This window comes from Pelodiscus sinensis, unplaced genomic scaffold (assembly GCF_049634645.1).
Source record: "Pelodiscus sinensis isolate JC-2024 unplaced genomic scaffold, ASM4963464v1 ctg48, whole genome shotgun sequence".
NCBI classification, from domain to species: Eukaryota; Metazoa; Chordata; order Testudines; family Trionychidae; genus Pelodiscus; species Pelodiscus sinensis.
Genome location: NW_027466011.1, coordinates 206,711 through 217,500, shown reverse-complemented (window position 1 = coordinate 217,500; position 10,790 = coordinate 206,711). Strand labels below are relative to the sequence as shown.

Here is a 10,790-nt window from a genome sequence, read left to right as displayed (position 1 = left end):
TGTCTTTTCTTTCTTTCTTTGACTTTCACAATAAACTTTCAGAATAAAGTTTCTGATGCCAAAGTTGACACTCCATGGATTTGTCCACATGGGGATGCTCAAGAAAACTAACTGGATTAGAAGTGGATTCGTTAACCCGCATTCAGCCCTTCAGTGGGCTTTCCCCCAGAATTACAGCGGCTCTCCTCGGGTTCAGTTTCATTCTCTGTGGCAGCGGAGACGCTACCTTGAGCTCAGACCATGTTCATGTTGAAGGCGAGAGCCCGTCCATGGGTTTCATGCATTTTACCTGAGACTCTTTATCCATATTTAGGGTCACTCTGCACTGAGAAGCTACATCGCTCGGGGACAGGGGTGAGAAATTCACACCCCTCGGCACCATGGTGAAGCCCCAGTGCAGACACCGTAAGCAGAGGGACGGGATCTTTCCTCCACGAGCTGCCACCTCATGTGTGGGAGAAGCCCTGCTGTTCCCACAGGGAGTGCTTGCCCTGCGCATAAGCACAGCCACACTGGGGCTGTACGGGGTCCCTCTGCCCCACTGTGCATTGCTCAGCTAGTGCCATGGCTGGACAGAGCTCAGAGCCTGGCATCTCCAGGCCTGGCGGCTCAGAGCCTGGCACCTCCGGGCCTGGTGGCTCAGAGCCTGGCACCTCCGGGCCTGGTGGCTCAGAGCCTGGCACCTCCGGGCCTGGCAGCTCAGAGCCTGGCACCTCCGGGCCTGGCGGCTCAGAGCCTGGCACCTCCGGGCCTGGCAGCTCAGAGCCTGGCACCACTGGGCCTGGCGGCTCACAGCCTGGCACTGCTGGACATGCAGTGTGAGTTCTGAAAGTAACTCGTTTCTGGCCGGGTACATAATCCGTGAGCTCCGGCCCCTCTCCCGTTGGTAATTAGCACGGCCGATGCCCTGTCTCCGGCTGTACTTGGGGCCAGGCTGTCCAGGGCAGCGCACCGGAAGGGGACCTGTCGAGCGATCCACCCCCTGCGGCCTGTTCCCAGTTTCTACAGCCAGGGAGGGGACGCCCACAGCCTCAGGCTGCATCTCTGACACCCCGTTGATGGGCCCAATTGCCATGACTTGGGCTTGGCCCTGTTCCTCTGAGTGAACCCCGGCTCCTGTGCTCTGAGGGGCCGATAGCATGGCCTTAGTCGCTGCAGGCCTGCACGATAGCCCCCTCCTCTCTCTGCGGCTCTGCTGACAAAGGACGCTCTTGTTAATGGGCCCCACTGGGCCTGATTAAAACGTCTTGGCCACGATCTTCAAACACAGCGTCCCGCAGGCCTGGAGGGGAGAGTTCAAACTCAGGGGGCCCATTTGGCGCCGCTTCGCCGCGGTCCCCCAGGAACAGTCAGGGCGAATCCGGCCCGTTGCCTGGAGACTGGGGGCTCCCGGACGTCTCGGGAGCGCTGGAGGCCCCGGCGAAACGGACGGTGAATTACGGCAGCGAAATGAGTCTCTGCGGGTTTGGCCAAATGGGAGGAACGAGCCTTGCTGAGCCAGGTTTCCACCGCGCGTGAGCTGGCATCGCTCCCTGCACGTCGGCGGAGCTGCGCCGGTTTGCGCCAGCCGATGCTCCGGTCCGGTTGTGCAGAGCAGAGCGGATGCACGACCCCGTTGTCACTGCGTAACACAACACACCCCACTGGGCAGCCCGGGACGGAAACGGGCAACCAGGAGACACCAAACAGCCCTTCCCCGGGTTTCCGTTCCTCGCCCAGCGGCGCTGTGTTTACTGCCCGCAGGCCCAGGGGGATTTCCAAGGGACACTGAGCGGCTGAGTCCCGCATCCCGCCGGAGCTAACACCCTGGGGTCGGAGTCACGTGACACAGCAGGGAAATATCAAGCCCCTGCCTCCTCCACACGCAGCCGGGCGGCTGTCTGTGCAGAGAGGGGATGTGCCACAGCTGTAAGGCCCTGCTTGCTTTGCTGGAACTCGGGAGGGGCGGGGGGCTGCCGCAACAGGGAAAGCCCAGCGATTTGAGCACCTCGCTTTCACCTAGGGCCTCACATCTCGCCGGTGACGGGGAAGGACGCCCGGGCAGGATCTGGCGTTGAAGGGCACGAGGGCGATGGAGCTGGGGTGGGGGCGTGACTGGCGTTTGGGTTCACCGGCCTCTCCGGAATCTCCTCCCCACATTTCAGCCTGGGTCCAGCTGAATCCACAATTCACAACAACGAAACATCAGAGAATTGGGGGGGGGAATCCATTGGGGGTTTGAATCAAAGCTGGTTTGCTCAATGCACACAGAACGTTGGGGCATTTGTCCGGGGCTAAGCGCAGGGATTTGGGGGGGCTGAGATCTCCCCAGAACTGGTCACATGCTCAGCTGGCGTGAGAGAGGCCAGGGTCTGTTTCCTCCCGTGCCGGAAATGGAATTTGGATTTGATGTCGGGTCTCCCCGGTTGCAGCAGAGCGCCCGTCGCCGCTGAGCCAGGGGACGAGCCGGACACGTCTCTCGCGATCTCGCCCTCTGCAGTTACTCCGGGTGTATCCCGTGGGCTGGATCACGGGTCTGGCTGGGCCATTTTCATGCCTCCCTCTAGCCCAGCGTCTGCTCACTGCCATCGGGATACTCGCCCGCTGTGCGCCATGGGGCAGGTTCCTGCACTCCCCTTAGGCGAGCGCCCTGTGTCCAGGTCATGCTCCCTGGCATGTCGGGGACTGTCTGTAATTGCAGGCGGGAGGGAAACCGCAGCAGCAGAGCGACGGGCGCTGATTAGCCAACGTTTCTCCAGAAAGTGCCCAACAAAGACAAACCTTTGCAGAAGGAGTCCCAGAGCGGGGAGCCGTGTCTGTCTGTAACTTTACAGACCACGAGTGGTCCTGGGGCACCTTAGAGACTCACCCAACTATATAGACAGGGCCAGGGGCGTCCGTGGGCACAGCCCACTTCTCAGACGTGTTGGAGGGGAACGAACAGAGGCCTGAGTTTAGACTCACCAACAACCAGACAGCACCTCCATGGGCGGGGGAACCTCGCACCCTCTGGGGGAATGGGGAGGACTCGAGCTGCCCCTAAAACCACAAGCTGTTGGGTGCAGAGAGGGACGTGCATCATTTTCGGGGCATTTCCTCTGCACGAGTGCTGCCTCCAAGAGACAGCAACGCCCAGAGGCTGGCAGGCTGGGGCAGGCTGCGTGGCTGGTGAGATCGCAGCGGAGGCAGGGGAAGAACAGCCCAGCTGCGCAGGAGAGAGAGGTGGGTCTCTGCCCCATTGAAGGGATGGCTCTGGAGCAGGTGCACTCATGGGCCAGCAAACGCAGGTGCCCTGAAGGAGACCTCGACTGGTGCATCCTACAGCTTCAATTCGGCCCCGAGCGCCAGGTTTCAAAGCTCTGCGGCTGCCATGTTTCCAAGAAGCCCCTTTGTTCCCGGAGGTGCCCGGAGAGAGAGGGCGGGTGGGGGCGTGAGTGACGACAGACAGAGAAACTGGCATTTTCCACACTGAACGGAAGGGCTGATTTTAGCACACACCGTGTGAAACTCCACTCCAGTTGGGACACATTGACTTTCCCATGGGTCACCTGGTTGTGGGGCACTCATGTCAGGTGTGGAGAAAGTGAAGAAGGAAAAGTTATTTACTTGTTCCTATGACATAAGAACTAGGGGTCACCAAAGGGAACGAATAGGTAGCAGGTTTAGAACAAAGAAAAGGAAGTTTTTCTACACACAGCACACAGGCAACCTGTGGAACTCCTTGCCAGAGGAGTTTATAAAGACCAGGATTTCAAGAGAGTTCCAAAAAGAGCTAGATCAATTCATGGAGGGTAGGTCCATCAATTAGCCAGGGTGAGTAGGGATGGGGTTCCGGCCTCTGCGTGTCAGGGGCTGGGAATGGGCAACAGGGGAGGGGTCACTGGATGGTTCCCTGTTCTGTTAGTGTCTGACAAGCACCCCCCATGATCTCCCACAATGGCGAACATTTAAAGAGATAAACATGAAAAAGGTTGAAAAGCAGCACTGACATTCTCCATCAAAATTAGGTATGAAACTCTGGCCAACCCGTCTCTTCCAAAGCAGGGGTTTTCAGCAGGAAGTCAGCAGACCCCTGGGGGGGGGGGAGGGATGCACAGATTATGTCTAAGGGGTCCGTGAAAAGTTGTTGTTACCACCCAACAGTGGTTTCCACGGGGATCCACTCCTGTCCAATCCACCCCCAGCCTGGACAGCTTGGGCGGGGAACAGTGCTCTCCAATAGACATTGCAGTGGACAGGAAACTGGTGCGAGACAAAAGCTGATGGAGATCGATTGCTTTCTACCTAGCGAGGCACTTGGAAGTTGGAGTGAAACAGGCTCAGGCTGGAAATGAGCCACGGATGAGACAGCCCCGGTGGATTTTCCATTGCTGGCTGTCTTTGAAATCAAGAGGGGAGGTTTTTGTAACTGCTCTGCAGCTATTTGAACAGGAATAATTTCTGGTACTTGATTGGTACTCTTTTCTTATGCCAATATATTTATATCTGCCTCTGGAATTTGTACTCCCTGCATCTGACGAAGTGGGTCTTTGCCCAAGAAAGCTTATGCTCCGATAAATCTGTTAATCTATAAGGTGCCAGAGAACTCCTCAGCACTTTGGCAGGAAGAATTTTGGGGCAGGTCTCTGGCCTGTGACAGGCAGGGAATCAGAACAGGTGAGCAGAATGGACCTTTAGCACCTTAGAAGCTCTGAAGGAGCAAGGCAGGGCTTGGTGGCTCGTACTGAAGGACTGAAGGAATTGGGCTTATTGAGTTTGGAAAGGAGAAGTCTGAGAGGGGACATGAAGCGGTTTTCAGGTACCTAAAAGGGTGTCACAAGGAGGAGGGAGAAAAATTGTTCTTGGCCTCTGAGGACAGGACAAGAAGCAATGGACTTAAACTGCAGCAAGGGGGGTTTAGGTTGGACATTAGGAAAAACCTGTCAGGGATGGTCTGGACGGTGCTTGGTTCTGCCGTGAGGGCAGGAGACTGGACCTGACGGCCTCTCACGGTCCCTGCCAGGTCTACGGCTCTAGGATGCTATACACTGATGGCTCCTCTCTCTTGTCTAGATACCTCCAGCCCATCTGCCAGCGGACATGCCGGGCGGGAACCGCACCGTGGTGACACACTTCATCCTCCTGGGGTTCTCCAACCTCTCCGAGCTGCAGCTGCTGCTCTTTGTCCTGGTGCTGGCCTCCTACATCATCACGCTGGTGGGGAACACCCTCATCATGGTGCTCACCACACTGGACCAGTCCCTCCACACCCCCATGTACTTCTTCCTCCGGAGCCTGTCCTTCCTGGAGATCTGCTACACCACCGTCACCCTGCCCAAGCTGCTGGCTGGCCTGCTGGACAACAGGAGCATCTCCTTCACCGGCTGTGCCACCCAGCTGTATTTCTACCTGTTCTTCGCCACGGCGGAGTGCTACCTGCTGGCTGCCATGGCCTATGACCGCTACATGGCCATCTCCCACCCGCTGCACTACAGCGCCGTGATGGGCGACAGGGTCTGCCTGCTGCTGGTGGCTGGGTCCTACCTGGCCGGCGTGCCCGTCTCCTTCGGGCAGACCACACTGATCTTCAGCCTGCCCTTCTGTGGGCCCAACGAGATCCAGCACTTCTTCTGCGACATCCCCCCGCTGCTGACGCTGGCCTGCGCCGACACCTCCATGACCGAGGCGGAGGTCTTTGTGGTGGCCGTGCTGGTGGTCCTGGCTCCCTTCCTGCTGATCCTCGTGTCTTACGCCCACATCCTGGCCACCATCCTCAAGATGTCGTCCTCCGAGGGCCGGCGCAAGGCCTTCTCCACCTGCTCCTCACACCTCCTGGTGGTGACACTCTTCTACGGCTCCTGCTGCTTCATCTATTTCCGGCCCAAGTCGAGTTACGGCGGGGACGGCGACAGAGTCTCGGCTCTGCTCTACGTGGTCCTCACGCCCACCCTGAACCCCGTTATCTACAGTCTTCGGAACCAGGAGGTGAAGCGGGCTGCGAGAAGAGCCCTGGGGAGAAGCGTCTCTAACCTCCAGGGCTGCTCGCGGCTCTGATGTTGCCTCGGTACCTTGCGTGGCAAAGAGCCGAGACCTGCTTGTGACTCCCGCAGAGTGAGTAAACGTGGCCCTACAGTAATGAGGCCCCCAAATCCAATTCAAAGGGAATCGGATCCCCCTAAAGCCAGTGGGAACGGAGCACCCAAATCCAGTTCACAAAGATTTCATAGAATCATAGAATAATAGGACTGGAAGGGACCTCAAGAGGTCATCGAGTCCAGCCCCCCGCCCTCAAGGCAGGACCACGCTCCGTCTACACCATCCCTGACAGATGTCTATCTAACCTGTTCTTAAATATCTCCAGAGAGGGAGATTCCACCACCTCCCTTGGCAATTTATTCCAATATTTGACCACCCTGACAGTTAGGAATTTTTTCCTAATGTCCAATCTAAACCTCCCCTGCTGCACTTTAAGCCCATTACTCCTTGTCCTGTCCTCAGAAACCAAGAGGAACAAATTTTCGCCTTCCTCCTTGTGACACCCTTTTAGATATTTGAAAACCGCTATCATGTCCCCCCTTAATCTTCTTTTTTCCAAACTAAACAAGCCCAGTTCATGAAGCCTGGCTTCATAGGTCATGTTCTCTAGACCTTTAATCATTCTTGTCGCTCTTCTCTGTACCCTTTCCAATTTCTCCACATCTTTCTTGAAATGTGGCGCCCAGAACTGGACACAGTACTCCAGCTGAGGCCTAACTAGTGCAGAGTAGAGCGGCAGAATGACTTCACGAGTTTTGCTTACAACACACCTGTTGATACAACCTAGAATCATATTTGCTTTTTTTGCAACAGCATCACACTGTTGACTCATATTCAACTTGTGGTCCACTATGACCCCTAGATCCCTTTCCGCCATGCTCCTTCCTAGACAGTCGCTTCCCATCTTGTATGTATGGAACGGATTGTTCCTTCCTAAGTGGAGCACTTTGCATTTCTCTTGATTAAACCTCATACTGTTTACCTCTGACCATTTTTCTAACTTTCTAAGGTCATTTTGAATTATGTCCCTCTCCTCCAAAGAAGTTGCAACCCCACCCAGTTTGGTATCATCTGCAAACTTAATTTGGGCAACTAACTTTCTTAGGCCCCTTGGAAAATTTGTTTGTTCTTTCTTGTGCATCGTGAAATGAATACGGGGGGGTTCCAGGCATGGAAGGGGAAATCCAAACTTTTAAAATACTTTGGCAAATAAATTCTAACCCCGTTTAATCTACTTCGTTTGCCCAACTTTGCACAGCGACACAAGCTCAATTATGGGGCCAGTAGAGGGGTGTTCTGCTCTTCTTCATCTCCTTGGAGCACCTAGAACCTCCATTCACGGAGCAGCACTCACACCGTGCGAGACGGTCATGATCATGAGAAATGGCCAGCAGCCTGGGCACTAAGGGCATGTCTACACTAGCCCCCTAATTCGAACTAGGGAGGCTAATGTAGGCATTCAAAGTTGCAAATGAAGCCTGAGATTTAAATATCCCGGGCTTCATTTGCATCTTCCCGGGCGCCATCATTTTTAAATCCCCTTAGTCCGAACTCCGTGCCCGCGGCTACACACGGCACAGAGTAGGTAGTTCAAATTAGGATCTCTAATTCGAACTACCGTTACTCCTCGTGGAACTGAGGGGGACAGACAGAATGTCTCCCTCCAAGAATAGACTCTTCACTATCTGTAAGTAGGGTATCGTTTGGGTCAATCTCTTTTCTTTTTATTAACCTGGTGTTGGTTAATTTTTGTGTCCTGGTTTGTACTTTAGGGCTGAGATTTCACAAGGGATCTCTCCCCTGATTTTTGTATCAATACTCGGATGGTGGCAGCAGAGTTTTTAAACCCCAAATCTAGGTTGTTAAGATTTTGAGGGGACGTTTTTACCAAAGCCTGTAGAGACCAGGTTTTCATAGAATCATAGAATCATAGAGCTGGAAGAGACCTCAAAAGGTCAAGTCCAGCCCCCTGCTCTAGGCAGGACCAATCCCAACTAAATCAACCCGGCCAGGTCTGTGTCAAGCCGAGACTTAAACACCTCTAGGGATGGAGACTCCACTACTCCCCTAGGGAACCCAGCCCAGCGCTTCACCCCCCTCCTAGTGAAATAGTTTTTCCTAATATCCAACCTGGACCTCTCCCACCACAACTTGAGCCCATTGCTCCTTGTTCTGCATCTGTCACTACTGTGAACAGCCTCTCTCCATCCTCTTTGGAACCCCCTTCAGGAAGTTGCAGGCTGCTCTCAAATCCCCCCTCACTCTTCGCTTCTGCAGACTAAACAGACCCAAGTCCCTCAGCTTCTTCTCATAAGTCATGTGCTCCAGCCCCCTTATCATTTTGGTTGCCTCCGCTGGACCCTCTCCAATGCATCCACATCCTTTGTGTAGTGGGGGGCCCAGAACTGGACACAGTACTCCAATCCTCCAATACTTTTGCGGGCCCCCACTTCTGCATTTATCGTGCCAGAGTGGGGAAGGAGCCGTGACACGGTGGCAGAGCAACGGGATCTTTTTGAGACGCTAGGAGTTTTAAAAGGACACAGGTTTTTCTTTGGAGTTGCAAGCTCTGCGGGCGGGGGGGGGGGAGGTTTTCCTCTTTGTTTTTTTCTATCGTTTCCTGTGCTGCCTCTGGGAGGGGCAGACAGAAGCTGAAGCTTAAGCCAGACAAAGACCATCCTACCCAAGCAGTTAATTTTGTTCTAGCTTTTGGGGCAACCGGAGGCGAGGCTAGTTAAGGCAGGATGCCCAGCTCTAGGACAGATTCATACCCCAAGGAGAGGAGTCAGAAGCAGGTCCCTGTGAGTCCAGGGGGGAGTAACCTTGAGAGGGCAGAAACAAGGAACAGCAGCCCTCCTCCCCCACCTCTGTCTTCTATGTGGGATTATGAAGGCAGGCAGGCCTCTGAGAAAGAGATGGAGTTTCTGCTACACGTGGAGCGTGCACAACCAGAGGCCGAGCGTGCACAACCAGGGGCCGAGCGTGCACAACCAGAGGCCGAGCGTGCACAACCAGGGGCCGAGCGTGCACAACCAGGGGCCGAGCGTGCACAACCAGGGGCCGAGCGTGCACAACCAGAGGCCGAGCGTGCACAACCAGAGGCCGAGTGTGCACAACCAGAGGCCGAGGACTAGCTCGCCGAACAAGAACATCTGGCCAAGCTAGCAGCAATAGAAGCAGACACAAGGCGAATGGAAGCGGAAGCACAGGCCAAGGTAGCGGAAATGAAGGCAGAGACCTGGCAAACAGAAGTGGGAACACAGGAGAGGATGCTAAAGCCAAGGCCCCACCAACTGACCATCCTGCTCCCATGAATGTTCCAGTCCCTGTTCAATACCCCAGGAGACTGCAGACCCAGGGTCTGTCTACACTACCCTCCTAGTGCGAACTAGCGGGGTAAGGTAGGCATACCGCACTTGCAAATGAAGCCCGGGATTTGAATTTCCCGGGCTTCATTTGCATAAATCGGGCGCCGCCATTTTTAAATCCTGGCTAGTTCGAACCCCGTGCTGTGCGGCTATACGCGGCACGGAGTAGCTAGTTCGAATTAGGCTTCCTACCGAACTAGCTGTACTCCTCGTGGAATGATCCGCTGGTTCTGTGTATCGTACTCTGCTGTACGTACCCTTTGTGTGTGGAGAACTAGACACATGGGCTGCGTCTAGACTGGCACAGATGCTTTTGCGCAAAAGACGTCGTTTGGAGAATTCGCCAAGCGCTTTTGTTTCTTTTGCTTTGTAACCTACTTTGCTCTGCCGACTTTCCCTTCTTACTACCTCAGTGCTACTGCTTCAGCTGAATAAAACCATGTTTATCTTCTATCAAACCCAGAGTACGAGATTGTTACCTGGGGGGGGGCAACCAGTGTGCACATCCCCCTTTCATTGTTAAAGGGGGCTTCCCGAATTCTTTGGGGGTTGATCCCATCAGGAGGCTGGACCCGAACCAGCGCTCTCCATGGACCTGAGGTGGCTCAGTGTCTGTACTGCTTCTTGGTGGGGGCAGGGACCTCAGCTCGGGGCTGTAGCTGGGGGAGACCAGGGAGCTGGCCCAGCAGGACCGGGCGGTGAGGAGCTTCTCAGGGGTCCTGCTTGCTTGTCCACCTCGATGAAGGACAGCAAAGCAGTCCTGTCTTGGAGAGCCCTGAGTGCCCGCACTCGAGACCCCACAGCACTCGGCCACATGGAGCAGAGCTGCCCCTGGGCACGCCGTGCATCTCGTGGGGTCGTTGCCATCAGCCCAGCTGCACTTGCTGCAGGCTGCCATCTGGGGATCCATCAGGGGCTGTCAGGATCCAGGAGGTCCTGCGGGAGAGCGTCCACCCCGAGGAGCCTTCAGAGCCTCCCTGGTCCTCCCCACTGGGGTCTCGTGCTCCATTCCTCCCTCACGTCCTCCCACTGACCCCTCCCTAGCCCCCTTCCTGATGTGAAATAAAAGACACGTATGTTCAAAAATAGAAATTGACTTTATTGAACAAAACTGAGGGGGATGGACCTCTGGGGAGACTGGGAAAAGGAGGTGGGACAGGGGAAGAGAGAGGGTTGGAGAGGAGAGGGGGAAACCTGGGAGGAGGGAGCTGGAAGGGGGAAGAAAGGGGAAGAAGGGGGAGGGGAAGCTCAGGGCCCAGGGTTGGGGGTCTCCCCGGACCAACCTGACTTTCATGCAAACCTGCTCCTGGGTTCGCATGTGGCCTTTGGTGGCCAGGCTGGCAGCTCTCCTGCCATAGACGGGCGTGTTCCTCCGTCTAGTGCAGAGATCATGGACGTTGGGGGCATCCCCCCCAAACCTGAATAAGG

The 10,790-nt window shown here is 55.4% G+C and overlaps 1 protein-coding gene across 1 annotated transcript; it reads left to right on the top strand.

Moving 5' to 3' along the window:
* The first annotated feature begins 5,058 nt into the window (after positions 1-5,058).
* On the top strand, positions 5,059-6,012 carry LOC102445927 (olfactory receptor 10A7-like). Its single transcript, XM_075918152.1, has one exon. The coding sequence runs from the start codon at positions 5,059-5,061 to the stop codon at positions 6,010-6,012; it is 954 nt and encodes a 317-aa protein (XP_075774267.1).
* The last annotated feature ends 4,778 nt before the right edge of the window (positions 6,013-10,790 follow it).